Source organism: Columba livia, chromosome 13, assembly GCF_036013475.1.
Source record: "Columba livia isolate bColLiv1 breed racing homer chromosome 13, bColLiv1.pat.W.v2, whole genome shotgun sequence".
NCBI lineage: Eukaryota > Metazoa > Chordata > Aves > Columbiformes > Columbidae > Columba > Columba livia.
Window position 1 is genome coordinate 15,417,564 of NC_088614.1, and position 16,916 is coordinate 15,434,479.

General features: G+C 38.2%; 2 protein-coding genes across 4 annotated transcripts in view; one reads left to right on the plus strand and one right to left on the minus strand.

Annotated features, from left to right (window-relative positions):
* Window positions 1–28: 28 nt before the first annotated feature.
* FAAP24 (FA core complex associated protein 24) lies at window positions 29–3,631 on the plus strand. Of its 3 annotated transcripts, XM_065028410.1 has the most exons (6): window positions 50–446; window positions 1,045–1,107; window positions 1,276–1,427; window positions 2,098–2,237; window positions 2,511–2,663; window positions 3,309–3,631. In XM_065028410.1, the coding sequence occupies exons 3-6, from the start codon at window positions 1,316–1,318 to the stop codon at window positions 3,549–3,551; spliced, it is 648 nt and encodes a 215-aa protein (XP_064884482.1). In that variant the 5' UTR covers window positions 50–446; window positions 1,045–1,107; window positions 1,276–1,315; the 3' UTR covers window positions 3,552–3,631. The 3 variants fall into 3 exon arrangements, with proteins under 3 accessions (XP_064884483.1, XP_021137686.2, XP_064884482.1); XM_065028411.1 differs by lacking the exon at window positions 1,045–1,107 and having other exon boundaries at window positions 29–261; XM_021282011.2 differs by lacking the exon at window positions 1,045–1,107 and having other exon boundaries at window positions 46–203.
* A 653-nt stretch (window positions 3,632–4,284) lies between these two features.
* RHPN2 (rhophilin Rho GTPase binding protein 2) overlaps window positions 4,285–16,916 on the minus strand; it is a 29,831-nt gene continuing 17,199 nt past the window's right edge. Inside the window, exons 5-15 of the mRNA XM_065028404.1 lie at window positions 15,984–16,061; window positions 15,154–15,278; window positions 14,053–14,219; window positions 11,706–11,893; window positions 10,321–10,477; window positions 9,727–9,846; window positions 9,435–9,629; window positions 8,939–9,015; window positions 8,067–8,213; window positions 7,049–7,204; window positions 4,285–5,776 (exon numbers count right to left, since the gene is read on the minus strand). Coding sequence (XP_064884476.1) covers window positions 5,525–5,776; window positions 7,049–7,204; window positions 8,067–8,213; window positions 8,939–9,015; window positions 9,435–9,629; window positions 9,727–9,846; window positions 10,321–10,477; window positions 11,706–11,893; window positions 14,053–14,219; window positions 15,154–15,278; window positions 15,984–16,061 — 1,662 coding nt within the window. The 3' untranslated portion in view covers window positions 4,285–5,524. The remainder of the gene's footprint in view (window positions 5,777–7,048; window positions 7,205–8,066; window positions 8,214–8,938; window positions 9,016–9,434; window positions 9,630–9,726; window positions 9,847–10,320; window positions 10,478–11,705; window positions 11,894–14,052; window positions 14,220–15,153; window positions 15,279–15,983; window positions 16,062–16,916) is intronic.

Sequence of the window (16,916 nt, forward strand, 5' to 3'; positions counted from 1 at the left end):
CCTCATTTGCTCACGGGCGGCAGAGCTCTCGCTTTTGATTTGCGGCCACCGCTGTCAGTCAGGCGCGCTCTGAGGCGGGCGGTTCGGCCGGTGCTTGTGAGGTGACGCTGAGGGCTGGCGGGGTCTCCGGTGTGGCCTGCGGGGAGGGGCTGCGGTCCCGAACGGCCGGGCTGACGGGACGGAGCTCAGCCTCTTCTGAGCAGGTCAGCGCTGGGCCTGCGGCCGCCGCGCTCGGACTGTCCCCTGTGAGCGGGCCCACGGGTAAGACTCACCCTGGGCCGGGCTGCGGGATGTGGTTCGGAGGTGTTCTTGGCCCTTCTCTTTAAATGGTGCGTTATTCTCTATGGCTCCCATTTCCCCTAAAGTCAGAGCATAGCATAGAGCTGGCAAACCTGGAAATAATCCCTCCCAGGAGCTACCTTCCGATGTCCTGTCTGGAGACACAGGTATTTTAACAAAGATGCTGAAGGGAGTGGAGCATCTCCCCTGTGAGGAAAGGCTGAGGGAGCTGGGGCTCTTTAGCCTGGAGAAGAGAGACTGAGGGGTGACCTCATTAATGTTCATAAATATATAAAGGGTGAGTGTCCGGAGGATAGAGCCAGGCTCTTCTCTGGGACAACCAATGGTAGGACAAGGGGAAATGGGTATAAGCTGGAACACAGGAGGTTTTATTTAAATTTGAGAAGAAACTTCTTCACAATGAGGGTGACAGACACTGGCCCAGGCTGCCCAGGGGGGTTGTGGAGTCTCCTTCTCTGGAGACATTCAAAACCTACCTGGACACCTTCCTGTGTAACCTCATCTGGGTGTTCCTGCTCCATGGGGGGATTGCACTGGATGAGCTTTCCAGGTCCCTTCCAATCCCTGAAATTCTGGGATTCTGTGAGGCTTCTGCCAGCTCAGGACTGGAGATGCCTCTGGGGTCAGCTCAGTAATTGAAGCAGACTTGTTCCCACCAAGGGTGTGTGAAGGCATAGAAAAGGCAGTGGGTTTTGTTTTGCTTTGTTCTGGTTACTTTTTAACCATCTGTGTGTCTTAATTCAGGTGTTTCTCAGATCGACTGGCAAAGTTGTGAGTGGCATTTGCAAGCTATCAGCCTGTGTTTAGGTAAACAGAGTTGCTTACTGATTTTGAAATGTTAACCGCAAGTGTAGCGTAGCTTTGTGGAGGAGACAGTGTCTTCCAGACTATTACATCTTATAAGCTTTAATCATAAAATTAAGTTTGGAGCAGGTTTATAAACTGTGTTAGTATCTCTTCCATGTTTCTTTCTAGGGTGTAACTGCTACTGAAGTAAAGATTTAAAGGAGGTCTGATGACAACAAAACCAAACTTTCCTGTGACAGCAGGATCTATAGCTGTCCCTTATGGGCATGTGATTGGAAATGAGAAGTGGAGAGGGTCGGAGTTAGCCCAAAAGCTACAAGGTAAGCACGAACAAATTGGAAGAGGGAAAAAATTTCAGGCAAAGCACTCCCCTCTATCACCCAGTATTGTTAAGATTGGCTGGAATGTGCTTTATTCTGTGCCTAACTTGTCCCATATTTGTGGTACAACCTATGTTAGCAGGCTGAGAATTCATATTTGTATATCATGTATCTACATAATCAGTTCTGTCATATTTGCATAGTTGCTGAGCACTGTAGAGAATAAGCAAAAGTAGCTGCTGTTTGGGAACCATGGTACTGGGGCTATTGTGAATACTCACCTCCACTGAAATCCCTTGCATTTACGTGGATGCTGGGACTGTGCCATTAAGACTAATTTAAGAAGATCCTAAATTAACTAAATTAAGAAGATTCTTTCAGAATGGTATGTGATTTTTTTTTCCAGTCCAGAGTTTACTGAGAAGCTATAGCGCTTTCAAATCCACAGTTTGAAAGTGCTATTAATTGGCATTACTAAAGGCATCACATAGTACTTTGGATTTCTTCTACCAGTTTTGCTTACAAAAAATAAAGGTTTTAGAGAATACAAAGTTCATTGTCAAGTCACTAGGATTATTGACACATTAGAAAGGCTGTGCGGTGAAGTAACTATCAGTTTATAATTTTTTTTAACTAGTTTTTTTTTTTCTTTTAACAATCTCACCTTAAGGGAAAGTTAGACTTATCTTTGAAGATGGCTTGGGACTTGTGGATTTTCATCTTTCAAACAGGACTTGCATTTTATATATTTCTGAAGCAGATTTGGTTGCAGGGGATGAATTCAAACGAAGATTGGTTAAGTTTAGAAATGTAAGTACTACAGAAAGAGTGTCTGTTTATTCCATGCTTCTGAAAACATTCTTGTGTTATTTTTAAATTCCAGTGGAACTAAACTTATGTGATATTTTCCACTTGAAAACTGAAAAATTATGCAGCTGCGTAGTTGCTCTGTACTGTTGCTGAAACTTCTATATTTCCTCAGATTTGCTTTCAAGCAGTTCATACCTGACAGAAGTTTTCTCTCTCTTGCATTGCATCAGCTTGTCATTAACAAGGTCTTTTCTTTTTTTCCTTTCAATACAGACCAGCAGTCTTGGGGGAGTGGTAATTGTAGAGAAAACCCAAATAAGTGATCAGTACTTCTTAGCAGTACAAAAGCTTGTTGTGCTAGAACTTGGAATGGTGTTGCTTCCTGTGGCAAATCAAGGAGAAGCTTCTCAACTTATTACTCAGCTAGTAAGTTTCTGTGTTAGTGGGCAAACATTTAGTAAAATATGGGACATGAGGAGAATTACCTGTTTTTCCACAGTCATTGCTCATTTCAGAAAGAACGCCTGGGATCTTAAAGGAACGCAACATATTTTGTTGTTTGAACGTAAGGAATAAATATCCTGCAACGGCAATATGGTTTTAATAGTATAGTTCAGTGGAAAGAGGGCTTATTTGGGAACAAAAGAAAAAAGTTGAAGAATAAAATTGTGGATGTTTTTAATGTGATCTTGCACTGAGATGCCACTGGATAACATTAGGCAATCCTCAAAGAAGCTCCTTGTCAAAACTGACTTGAGATATTTCTTTGTCTCAGGCTGGAAAAACTGTGTTCTTATGTTATTTCTCTTTTCCTTTGTCTGATTGCATCAAAAAGATTACAAAATCATTATTTTAATTCACAGTTGGTATTAAGAAACTTGGTTTCCTACTGAGCCTTTGTGGATCTGCATCAAAACGCTTATAAGGGCACACACTTAAGGAGGGAGCTTGGTTTTTAAACTTTCTAGTGATTGCATTGAACTCTCGAGATGAAATAAACTGTTTTGAAAATGAAAAGCAGAGCTCCAGCAGAGGGCACTCAGGGTCCCTTACGGTTTTGTTTTGCTTCAGGTCCGTGAGCATAGTAAGGATCCCAACAGCAACCCCTTTCTTCGGAAACCATGTTCTCAACTGGCAGAGGCATCAGTGTTTCAGACGGTGCAACAAATTCCAGGAGTTGGGAAAACAAAAGCTCTGCTTCTACTGCAACAGTTTGGAAGCATCCACCGGCTTTGTAACGCATCTGTCAAAGAGCTTGAGCTAGTGGTTGGACAAACGGTAGCACAACAAATTCACACTTTTTTATGTTCCTGACATGCATGTGTAGTCATGTTTCGGAAGGCAAGGGCTTTTTGTTTGTTTCTTGTGAATTATAAAATAAATAAATAAAATAACCATGTATCACTGTAATTTCTGCGGCAGTGGGGAAGGGAGGCTGTTAAATGTTGATGAAAAAATACCCCCAACCTTTCCTCAAGGACTAGTGAGTAATGATGGGAATGGAAAGGCAGTTAATCATGCAGCTAAAGGGGAAGGTACTTGTAGGAAGACTGTCACGGTGGACTAAGAGAAACTAAGACCTAGAAGGGTGATTCTTGTGATTCATATGACTTTGCTAATTAGCCAGATAGTCATTTTATCCATACATGCAAACTAAATGTCTTCTGTATGGAATATTGTATGGCAGGGTCTTGTGTATCAGTATATGGCTGCTTGTGATGTATAAGAAGTGCCACTACAAATAAATGTGAAGAGTAACCACTAAGGATAGGTGAGTCATAAGTAATTTACAACTTTTTAAATGTAACCTTTATAGGGAAACTCTAGAAATATTCTTAATGCTCTTTGTAAGAAAAATAGTTTTAGACTATAAGTTCCTGTTCTATCCAATATAAACTTCAAAGTAAGACATTTTCTTAGATCATTTTATCATTCTGTAGTTTTCACTACAGAAATATGCAAGAGGTATGTCAGCAGTAAAGAGTGAAGATCTGCAAATTGTGCTGTATCCTGTAAGGCGTAGCGGAATCAAAAAGCTACAACAAAATTGCAGCAACTGATTTTTATTCTTAAATAAGTATCATCAACATATTTACACCTATTACATAAGAAACTAAAAATAAATGACCAACTTTAAAGTTCACACCCATATGCAAACTTTCTCCTTAAGTTTTGAGTATCAAACAGCATATATCTACTCTGTAGATGGCAATGTTAACTAACACTACCGTGTTAGCAGTCCTCCATTAATTTCAATTTCAAAAAACAGAAGAAAGGCTCACACAATTATTTGTCTCTTTCCTTTATATATATATATATAGCCAATACTTGCTCATTAAGTGTTTCAAGGGGAGGATGAGGATGATTTTACTTTTTCTTTTTTTATTTGGTGTGATAGTGAAAAAATATTCTGCCATTTAGACTTGGAAGCACTTTTTTTCCTCTTATTTTAAAGCATCACTGCATTTTTCGCACTCTTGATCAATATACTGGAATATGTCAGTTTTGAGATTTGTTCCACAGCTATCCATTTTATCAACACTAATGAGATCCAAGTCTTATGGTAAGTAGGTTAAATAACTTCAAGTTTGGAATAAAGCCTGGTTTTAACAATTGAATCAGCAGGCATTTAAAATGTAACCCAGATCAGGAAAAGAGCAGAGTAAAAGCCTTTTGTAGTTCAAAAGATCTTTTGACTTCTAGGCCTTCTAATTCTTTTCCAGAATTAAATTAACTATTCAGTAGAATACACATAGAATACACATACTCTCAGAAAAGAGAATGTCTATGCATAAAAACCACAACTACATGACACTGCCCCTTGGCACAAGGCTAGTTTCTCCAAATAATGTTATTCTCTTTTCCTCTGTTGTTTGTTAGGATAATTCTTTAAAACAGTGTTAAGTGATTTATCATTGACTCTAAACCTTTACAGCTAAATCATCCTTTTCTGTGTCGCTATTGTTTTGCATGCAGCATCAAGTTTGTAATAAATAACTCCCATCTATCACAGTTATAAAAAATTAGTCATGATACTGTATTTTGAAATTCCAAAGGAATCTGGTCCTGATGTAAGCAATTTTCTCATCTACAAATTGTTATTCCACGCCTCACAAACCACTTCATTCTAACCTTCAAATACTTCAGTTTTACAGTTTTCTCCCAGCTTCTGACCTTCATAGTGGCTCAATACACAGTCTGAATTTATAAACATATCTATAAAGATAAAAGTGATCAATATATTTTTTATACATTTTAAAGAAAAATGTCATGTTACAATACAATGTTCAATACAATGAACTTTCCGTATTCAGAAGTGTAAAAGGAGAAAGCTTCTTCTTAATCTGAGAACTTCCAGCCACAGCTGAGGGCAGGCAGAGCGTGCTTGCAGCTTTCTGTCTGTTTTTAGTTCCCCAACTTAGAAAAGGCAGTTTCAGTGGGGCTTTCTTGGTCTGATCAGTCTTATCCTCTTCCATGGCTAAACAGATTAAGGAGTAAGTCTTCTGCATTCCCACAGAGTAAGTTGCACTCTTACTGTGCTGTAGGAAAAAGAGAAGCGTTATAAGAATCAGTCATCCAAAATGGGTCAAAATTCTGAAGATAACAAAAGGTTACTGTGCAAATAGTTTTCCAAGGCAGACAACAGCAAGTTTGCTGCACTAATGACAGACCAGCTGAACACAGGGCCCTTCAGAGTGCTGTGAGTCTGGTAGTTTGCCCATCTATTAACAGACTCCAGGGTTTACTGTGCAAAGCGTAAAAGGACTCGTGAATCTTTTCCATGGGTCACATTATAGTTGATGTTTTCTGGCTTCTAGCATAACTATACAATATATGCACTAACTTCTCTGCAAAGCTTAAGTATGTTGTTCTTGCACAAATCTCCAAAGGGGAGAGTCATTTTGCTACCTTTGGACAAGAGTTACTGTAGAACATTCTTCTGGGATACTTGAAAGGCACAGCCTTCTCTGCAGTCTCTTAGCTGTGCCCCAAAGCGATTTGATTATATTCCAGCCTTGTGAGTCCAGCAGCAGTTTAGAATGGCAGATGTGCAATTCCTTACTTTCAATATGGGAAATCAACTTCTTAAAGAAATAAACAAAACCTAACAGCAGTAAGAGTACCTTGGTCACTTCTAAGGCAACAATACTTCAGTGCCTAAGCTTGCCAGGGAATGTTGGAAGCATGAAGCATTGGATTTAGCTGAACTACAGGTTCTTTCACACTACAAATAAGTTTAAGTTATTTAGAGCTTAACATTTTTTAATCTTGTGATAATTTTTCCTTAGTCTAAAGCTTCTACAGCACCTTAGTAACTGACTAGACAGTTAAAGTCCAGCAAAATAAAAACTACCTACATTAATTTGTGATCTAATACAAAAGCCATGGATCATTTATGTTAGCAGTGCATAGAAAATAGGCAGGAAGTCTTGGATTTTCTATTTCATTCCATTATTCTTTCACTGTGGCTTTTCCAGTGCTGAACAGGGTAATATTTTCATTCTCTGGGACAAGTTAAGGAAAAATAAAATGTGCCCTGGAATTTATAATGCAATTAATCTAAGTAGCTCCACTACAAAAACCCCCACCACCCAACAATTCCTATGCACACAGACTGTGCTTTAGCTTGCTAAGTCATGATAATTTAAACAGGCTGTTTAAAACTGAATGTATACCTGAATGCTTTAGATATTCACTGGTGGAGTGGAATATCTGACTACATGAAAGCAAACAATCAGGGACTGAAGCCAGGAAAGTGAAAAAAACTCTCACATATCCAATCTGCAAAACATATTTGCCTCATTACATACCATAGACGATGTTGTATCCTGGCAACTGATAACCTCCATCTCAATGGGCTGCTCTCCCACGCTTTTGAGTTTTTCCAGCACCTCGTTCACTCCAAGCCACTTGCAATCCACCCCACCAACTGAAACAATGTAGTCACCTTCTTTTAGGCCCATCGACTGTCAAAAAATGTGTACAAGTTATTGTCTGGAATTATAAACATGTGTAAAGTGTTTTTGTGATCACGCAGCATCTGCCCTAAAGGCATTTCCCTCTTAGACGCTATGAAACCATTGTCTAGCCAGACATGTGGAACAAAAGTATATACATAACATAGAAACATGCAACTTTTTCATGTACACAAATTACTTACTGGAGTTACTATTGACAAATGTGCTTCTGTCATACACAAATATTGTCTCTTTTTATGTCCTTTTTACTTTTCTCCTTAAGTGAAATGTGGTTTTTGCTGCCATGAGTTATTTTCTCCAGTTTGTACTTCTATTTCTTCAGTATTTTTATTTGTGCTTCTGTGGTCGCTTTTACCTTTCCTATACCTAAACTATGCTCATCACTGCATGCTGCTTTATCCCTTTAGTTTTTTCCCCCCAAAAGAACAACATATTAGAAGCCAATAATCTGTTCTTTCCCCTCTTTCTCCTTGGGCACATGCTACCTTCCCCGCCCTTCCGGATCCTCATCCTTGCTGTTGCTACTTGCAAAAGCCTTGATCTGTTCTAAGTTTGTGAATTAGATGGGGAATAACATTTGCTTTTATTATTTGGGACTTACTATTCAGTGTGAACAGAGGAAGAGATCAGCTCTAGTTTAATGTGATGTCAGGGATATGAATACTCTAACATCTAAGGTGTATATAGCACTGAAAATGTGTTCAGATTATGTGAACTGATGGATATACTGATGGATAGTAAAACTCAATAAATACTCCATACACCAGTATGAACAAGCTAAAGTTACATTTAAAAGATGGTAATGCTAGAGTCTGGAGAGAAATTGTTAATATTGTACCAATGTACTTACTGCTGCAGAACAAGCTGGATCAAGACAGTAAATCTGTACTGGCGAACCTCCTTTCAGACTGAATCCTAGCTCTTCTGCTTCCTGGTGGATGCGAATGGTACGTGGAGCCGTCCACCTCTGCTTGGCTGAGAACACTGTCAGAGGGCCCTGCAGGTAACACAGCAGCAGACACATTACGTCTCACCTTCATTCATAGGTAAGCATTTCTCATTTTTTAAGTTATAATGCTTTAAGCTCATGTTACGTAGGTTTTACTCAGGGTAACTTCCAGCTGCTTCAACTGAAGTGGAACAGTGACATTTATCCCAGAAAGTTAAGATGTCCCCTGAAGTGCTCGGCTCTACTTCATGACTGTTCGGGCGATGCTGCAGCAGAGTGGGATAAGAGCAACTGCCAGGTTGCTCTGAGATCTCTGTTAAGGTCTGCAGAGTCTTTTGGCTGCAGCAGGCTCTAAGGTCCTATATTACTCCGTTTTGATTTATGACATGTTGCCTGTTCTGATCCTAACCTCAACTCCCATTTCTCTTTGCTCACTGATACACACAGAGCCACCTGACAGACTAGCTTTGTCACCTTGCCTTTAATTTGTACACAATTGTCCATTGAAACTTCAGGGGACTTTTATGAAGGTTATCAAGAAGAAACTCCATGCAAAGCCTTATACAAATGGCACTTCTATTACCTGCTAGTCTCAAGCTGACTTATACCTCTGAAGGGGGGGTGATCTCTCCAGTAACTTCTGAAAAAACACCAGTTACTACAGAATAATTTTTTTTCAGGCTAAAATACTCATGTCCCTTCCCTCATGTTACAAGGAATTTATACTTGCTAGCAAAATGACAGAGGCTGGTTGGCATTAGCATGTTACTTACCAGTCTGTGAAAGAAGTCTTTAACTTTCACCTTGGAAAACTGAGGAGTGATTGTTTCTATTTTGTGCTCCGTTTTAGCTAAAAAAAAAAACAAACCAAACCAAAACCTCAAGTATTAGTTAAAAGACATACAAAGTTATTTTTCTTGCATTCCAAGTTTAAACAGAAACTTTCCTAAATTCTTACCAGGCTGTAGAACTCATTTTGGTGAAAAAGTGTAAGACAAATATGAATCACCTTAAAAATATCTTCAGAGCTCGTAGTATCAATACAGAAAACTTAATATTTAAAACCAGAGCTCATTCTTTCCCGCTGCTTCCCAAGAGGAAAGATTTGGATAAGCTTAACTAAGGCAGGAAGAACCAACAGCAGTCAAACTGAATTAACCACTTAGACCAGTGTAAGAGTTGTGCTACAAGAAACAGTAGTTTCATATCCCTGTGAAAGCATAACCATGTATGGTTAGATACACTTTATGTCTACCTATGTATACTTACGAATGATATCTGGAGCCTGGATTAGGCTGAGAAAGTCATCCTCCGTCTCTTGCTGAGCGTATTTGAGAAGTGAGCGCTTATGTGCAGCTGTCAGAACCTCCTGGAGAACATCAATGTTTCGAAGTTTTTTGCACAGTCCACAAACTCTTAGAGCTTCTTCATGGCAAACAATGGCTTTGCGTAAGTGTGCTTTCCCTGAACAAAAATCAAAGCTGTTGGTCGTCCCCCACAGACAATAAATACACGGTAATTTTCAAATTGTATGTAGTAGCTGGGTGAAACTGGCAGTTACCTAATTGTTTTCGCTGAACTTTGTCCTTTAAAACAGTGAGAACCTTCAGTCCTTCAGGCATGTAGTCATACAACTGGGAGAAAGCTTTTTCCTGTTGATCTTCATCATCACCAGACTGCACTATAATAATTGATACAGAACATTAACCATTGCATTTCTCTTGGTGGCCTCTTCCTTTAGGTGTATCGTTGTGTAGTTATTACTACCTTCTCTCCAAATGCAGTCAAATATTTTTATGCACATATATTGATGGGAATTTCAAGTTTTTAGGACTTTCATCAGTTTTATCATCTGCAGTATGCAAGTAATACTTATATGTCAGAACATATTGAAAAGAATTAAACCATTTAGTAGCATATAATGGGTGCAGCATTCCATTCATTTCCACAAAAGTCAGTTTATTGAAATTTCACATTCTTCTGTAATGGACAAAAAAGCGTGGCCTCATATCTGAACATGAAAATGGCCACCAATTAACGTATATTGAAACCCTAGAGTTTCTGGCTCCTAGTCTTATTCACAAACCAAATTATAACTCTTTATGTGTTCATTATTGTTATCTATGTGAATATATAGAAAATGTATGATTCTTACATTCATGGTCACACAGAATGGTGGCAATGAAGTAATGTGCCAGAGCTTTGTAATGGTCTGACTTTATTTGTGCCAGTTTAGACCAGGAATAGGGAATATTCTCTTTCACTGGTTCCTGATTCATTGCAGTGTTAACCAGCATGTAAACCTCTCCCACCTAAAATAAAGCACAGAATTGAAGTATGAGAATTTACACTAGTTTTTAGGAGTTCAAGTAAGTGATATTATATTCAGCCTTAAGATAATTTCATTTGCATCACATCAAAGCGGGGGGGGAGGGGGAAGACAATTAGGGTTGGAAATAAGTTGTGAGAAAATTTTGTACAACAGATGGACTATGCCAGTCAATCCATATAGCTTCAGAATTCAATAAAACCACTATATAATAAATGTGGGTGGTTTTTAACTTATAAATACATCTCATCAGGTTAATTCAGCTGAGAAAAAGGGTGAAACCTACTTAGAGAGTAGGTTTGTGCTTCGCTTCTGAAACCGTGGAATCAAATCTAGCCTTAAGTTTGTGTGATCTAGTTAAAAGCGCACTACTATTCTTTATACAGAGTAAATAAAATAGCTTTTCAAGCAGTGAATGCTGCTTTGATGGATCAAACAGCTCCACCTGACAGAATCCAAAAATCTTTCCCTTGCAGCTGATCAATCCTACAGATAAGTCAGGGTGGCTTTACAGATCTGGTAGGAAGGGCTTTTGCCAATTTGTCTAGTATGGAACCAATTATATATCTGCTGCTCTGAAATGGCTCAGAAAGCACATTCATATCTTGTTGACATACCCGATTTTTTAATGTCAACAACCTCAATCAAGTCTGACGCTACCTCCTGGGGCACAGCCTGCAGCTCTGCAGCTACTGATCTGCTCATCGGGGTCCTTCCCCCGCTTGGAATTCAATTATTCTTTTGGACTTAAGCTTTTTTAGGTTTACATAACCTCTAGCTGCTGGGCACTAACAGACAGGTTGTGTTCAGCACTTAACAGAGAACTACACAAACAACCCTGTCCTTTTGTGTGTTGTTCTGTGGACAAAATCTGTTTGAAAAAGCAATATGATAAATACCTTGTAAATAAACCTTCAGCAAGTTCACTGCACAAGTGTTCCAGCATGTTTCTATTAAACTTCATGGATTATGAATTTAAAAAATATCATAAAAGTTCTAAAATAATTATATCTAAATTGCAGATTTAATCTTCTGAAAGGCTGCAGTTCTCATTGTAGCTTGTGAGAAATCCCTTGTTACTTTTGGATTTCTGTAGTGGTTGTTAACATGTAGGTTTAATAAATTCTGTTGATATTAATAGAGGCTGTAGCTAGTAACACAGCACTGTAAACAGTTACTTTAAAAACTAAGTTTTAAGTCTTATATTTTACCTTGGCAACTTCCTGTGTCATTTTCACTAGTGTGAAAAACTCATTGCGTATTCCAGGAAGACCAATCTGCTCAAAAACACACTCTTGAGCTTGTGCAAGCATCATTTTTACTAGAACGTTCAGCATCGCTGGGCTCATATCATAACTTGGTGTGTGAGTAAAGGTCTCCTTTAAGTAGCTTAGGATTCCTGAAATTACAAAATGGTTTTGTTAGCATTACAAAGAGATAAAAAAACGAAATTAATTCTAGCATGTACCATAACAATTAAGATTGAAAGCATATTTTCTAGTATTGCACTATAGCAATCTGAAGGGATTCCTGGTACACATGAAATTAAACTGACCCACAGGTTTAGCTTTGCATTCCCATCAAACATCTCCACACACAGTTCTCAAAGGTACAACAGAAGCTGCAAGTTTTAAGGGCATTACCTTCAGATTTGCTTACAACAAACAGTTCTTGTGATTAACCATAAAGCTGTGCTGAATTGAATGTGACTTGTACATGGGAGTGGTAGGCTGGGGCTTATACAGAGGATGAGAAAGGAAAAAAAAAGAAATCTATACAACTATAAGCAGGTGACAGTAGATCCCTTGGATGGAAGGAAAAAACACAACATATAAGCTTGATTATTAATCTCCTTTTCAGATGCGAAGTGTATTGTGTGTCCCAATGAAAGCTCAATGCCATTCCTGTAAGTAAACTAGAACAGTATATTTAATACGGTAAAATTAGATTCTGCTCTAGACATTTGGTTCCACTAACATATTCATCATTTCTATCACTTATCAAATTAAAAACAAACACAAACTCTAGTGCAAATATCAAGTAACAGTTTCATGGATGGAAGCGTAACCTTCAGCACGCACGTCATCCAACTGGTTTAGTGAGTTCTACTGGCCTGCTAATTGCTGATAATGCTACAAAGTGTAACGATAAGACCTCTGCTTTTTAAGCGTCCCGGCTTGTGTTATCTTACTTCTTGCTGTGACATTCAGTTCTGGTCACGTTGTGCTGTATTTTCCTGCTACTGGTGTCTGAGGTTTCTCATTTTCTGTGTTTCGCTTGTATCTTTTAGGTTATTAATATGTCCATACACAAATTTGAATTATGGCAGTCTCTGAAGGGAACTGAAAGTATGGGGGATTTTTTTTCCATTCTCAACATATTTCTGCTTATGCAGTAAGCATATACACACTGAGAGCTTTGTTGATGATAAACTCTCTGCAATATTTCCCATTCAGCACAGAGAAATGGTTAATGCATGCTCTATATCATGTCTCCACCAACGTAATGAACAGTGTTACGGAGCCGTGCACAGGTACAATGACTCCTGGGCACATCATGTTGGGGCCCTGCAAAGGTACTATGTTAGCAAATGATGCATTTCAATTTGTGAATTAATTATGTTCTGCAAATAATACGTTGAAGTGAAAAGCAATGGTTTTTATTTGCAAAATGGAAGGAGCAGCAGCAGAATGGAGAAACTTCTCAAGTATTGAAATTTCTTTAGATGAAATACAAAGGTTGAAAAACTCTTTATAAATTCATGAAGAAATACTATCATTTTTTTATAGCTGTGTATTCAGAAGAGGGGTTTTATGACAATCCAACACTGTGGTCCACAGTTTGTAGCTGGCAAAGCTACTCATACAGTGGAAACCAATAGTCACAGATTGTTAGTGCAGAAATAAATCTTACAGTACATATTAATTACACAGGTAATGTCCTTAAATTTTTTGTAAATGTCATCTGTGCTACACATAATGCTTAAAAATCTGCTTGGAAAAAACCCAAAAGCTTCTGTAACATGTTAGTTCAAGGGGTATGATTCCCTTTGTTAGAGTTGGTATTTTTCTTCACTTGGAATATAGATTATTTTGAACTTGTTTGCCTTTGAAATCTATGGAAAAATGTAATAAAATTTCAGATAACACAGATTAATTTCGAAGAGACTATATAGAAAACAAGGTTTTAAGCCCTTTATCAACCCTTTAAATTTCTTCTTGTACTGATTTTACACCAACGTAATATCACTGAGGTAAAAGCAGCTATACTGGTGAAACAAGGAACGAATAATGAAGCGGTTAACATTAGGGCTATTACTTGGACCTTTGAACTGCAGTTCATTAATCGTTAACCACAGTATTCAGTGTCTTTGTCTGCATGTTCATACTGCAGTTCCAGGTTTTGAAGTAAAGCTTCATCTCAGCTCTTTGCTAAGATTCTTGGATTTCCTCCTTTTTTGTGTAATGAAGTCAGTGGGAAACGCAGAAATCTGCAGGATGTCAGGATGAGATTAGGAATATTTGCATAAATAGCTTCCTGATATTTAAAAATTTGTACCTGCAGCTCTCTGAAAAGCATCAACAGCATTTTCAAGTCCAGCCTGGGTCTGACGATTGCACCTTGTTCCAATCTGGGTGTAGAGGGCTCCAATGTTGAATAAAATACTGGCTTTTTCAAGCAACAGATTTTGCTGACACACAGGGACACCTGTGAAGGAATCATACCTCAGGAAACAAACAGAAGCAGCGTTAAGATTAGCAGAGTCCATTGAAACAACAGATACTTTCATTCTGTTTTTCCAAAAGAGCAGTGGAATTCTTAATAATTGTTCTGCTACAGTGAAAAAGAAAGTGAAGAGAAAGACCATTATGTACTGCAAGGACAATCTAGGTGCTGCAAGACCAAGAATGGCTTTATTTAAGGCTTAGTTTTCTGCAGGTTTTACAAGTGCCTCCATAAACATACCTAACTTTAAAGTGCCTATAAAACAACACAGACACTGCAAGTATACTGAGGAAGTATCCTTATGTGCTGCTATGTTCTCATACTTAGATGCTGCCAAAGATCCACTGTTGGCATGGTCAGATCCTTTATAGCTTGTATTTTATAGTTTCTCCTTGCAGTCATGAATAGAAATGTAACAGTTCCCCTTAGCTGCAGGGTAGTCATCTTTTTTCATCGTAAAAATAAAAACTCTGAATTCAGAGTCCAACTTCGCTCATAGATGTAGTGAACACACTATTGTAATAAATTAAGTCGCTCCTCTCTTCTGGCCTAAATGTTGTTCTTAACAAACTGAAGGAAGGGAATTAAGGTCTGACCCATTCCCCTTCTGCTTCGTGCACCAAGGTTCAGAGTCCAAGAAATGTCTGCAGTTGTCCAAAATGAAGATTATTTTCTGTCTTTTTCCCTTGTGCTAACCTGCAGCCCAAATCATAATCTAGTCAATGGCTTAACTCAAGGCATGAAAAGAGTTTATTGTACTCAGATTTACTCCTAACACTAAAAAAAATAAATGACAATGCACACTGCAGGGAGTTGGGGAGAGAAACACACTGACATGCTTCAAATGAAACAGAAGACAGTTAAAGATTAACAGTGTTCTGAAAAAAAACAAAACAAAAAAAGGCAAAAGACAAACACGAACTGTGCACTTACCATGTAAATAAAACTCCCATGTGCCTGGTGGGTGGGAAAAATCTGGTTTCTACATAACCAAGTTGAAGGAAATAGCTCATCAACATCTCAATGCCGGCTTCATCCCGGCTGGGAGTGCGGCAGGCCTTAAAATACAATACATTAAAATAAAGTGTGTTCTGTTGAGGTACAGGATGAATACTGAAACACGAAGGATAAAGCTCTGCTTCCTTTGGACTTTTGCATGTCACAGAAATGTGTGGAATCTGAGAACAGTCAGCTTAAGGCTATATGGATGCATTCCAAATAAGAGCTTTTCAGCTGCACAGAAGTAGAACAAAACCTTTAAGGATGCAAAGAGGATCCATTTGACAAGTCTCAGAGTTAACTAAGGAAGCAAAAGGGATCTGTTTTGCAAATCTCAGAGTTAATTGAAGATTGTAGGTATTTTATGAAAGCTACCAAGAAAGTTTATGTTTCTAGTATAATACAGGAAACAAACAATAGTTAGAAAGAACAACTATTTTACTACAATATTTTGCAGATAAATTCGCTTCAACTTTCTTCCTGCTAAATTTAAAATACTTCAAAGTAAAGAAAGTAGATTGTAAATCTTGTAAATCTGAGATTTGTCCTAAGTTATGGCAATAGCTCAGTTACTTTGCATAACTTCATCATTTTTCTTCACTTGTTCTTTACGCAGGTTGTAAAGCTCTTGGACAATGGAGATTCATGTTCCTTATTTCAGAAATTAAGTCGATAAGAACATGGTAAGTTATAAGTAATAGTGGCATATTCTGATTCCATACAGATATTATTCATAGCTGTAGGTTAAAAGACCTTGAACTTACTTGTCTCAGATCCATGAGATCTGCTATTTCATCTTCATATTCAGAACTATCTTCACTATAATGTTCCAGAATAAAGTCCTGGGGGGGAAAAAAAAAAAGGTAAAAAATTGGAATATCTAACACTGACCTAAACTATTCTTTTTTTTTTCCTGCAATTGCAAACAGTTGCTATTTGCATAGTGTCTGCTCCCTTCCAGTCAATAGTACAGTAACATGTAGCAACGAGACAACAATAAAACAGTAGAACTAATAATTTGATTTGATATCTGAGACAAGAAATTTCAGTCCAGTGCAAAGGAACCAAACACCTATTACATCAACTCCATTGGGTTTTAAAACAACAGCACTTGGTGGTTTGGAAAGGGACAAATGAACCCTGTTTAACTAAAATAACAAGGGAATCAAGTGACCATAAAAACTTGGTAACGGAAAGAGACTGCCAAATTCTTGTCAGCTATATTAGGGCAATCCCACTTAAATCAGCAAAGCTACAATGGCATAAAGCTCTACCATAATCTGACCATGGAGATTAACCTACAGAAGTAAAAGCAGAGGCAAATGCTACAGTAATATAAAATGGCTTACCATGAGTTAAAATCTATATTGCACTCTATACAGTAGTCTAAAAAATACAGAATGTGGCTCAAATAGCCAGCAAAGTATATTTGCCAACAAACAAGCACTATTAATGCTGCAACAGTGCTTCGCAACTGAGCTAGCTTGGTTAGTGCAACTTGGAGTATCAGTACATTATGCTGATTAAAACCTTCATTACTACTTTCTTTCACACTTAGAGCAGTAATCAAAAGTCTTATTGGAACTAAAAACTGAAGAAGGAACTTTTTCTTCTCTTTGGTTTAACTCTACTGTCTCTGAAGTGGGATTTCTTATAACATCTTCTGACTCCTTATGAGCAACGTCCCAAATAATTGG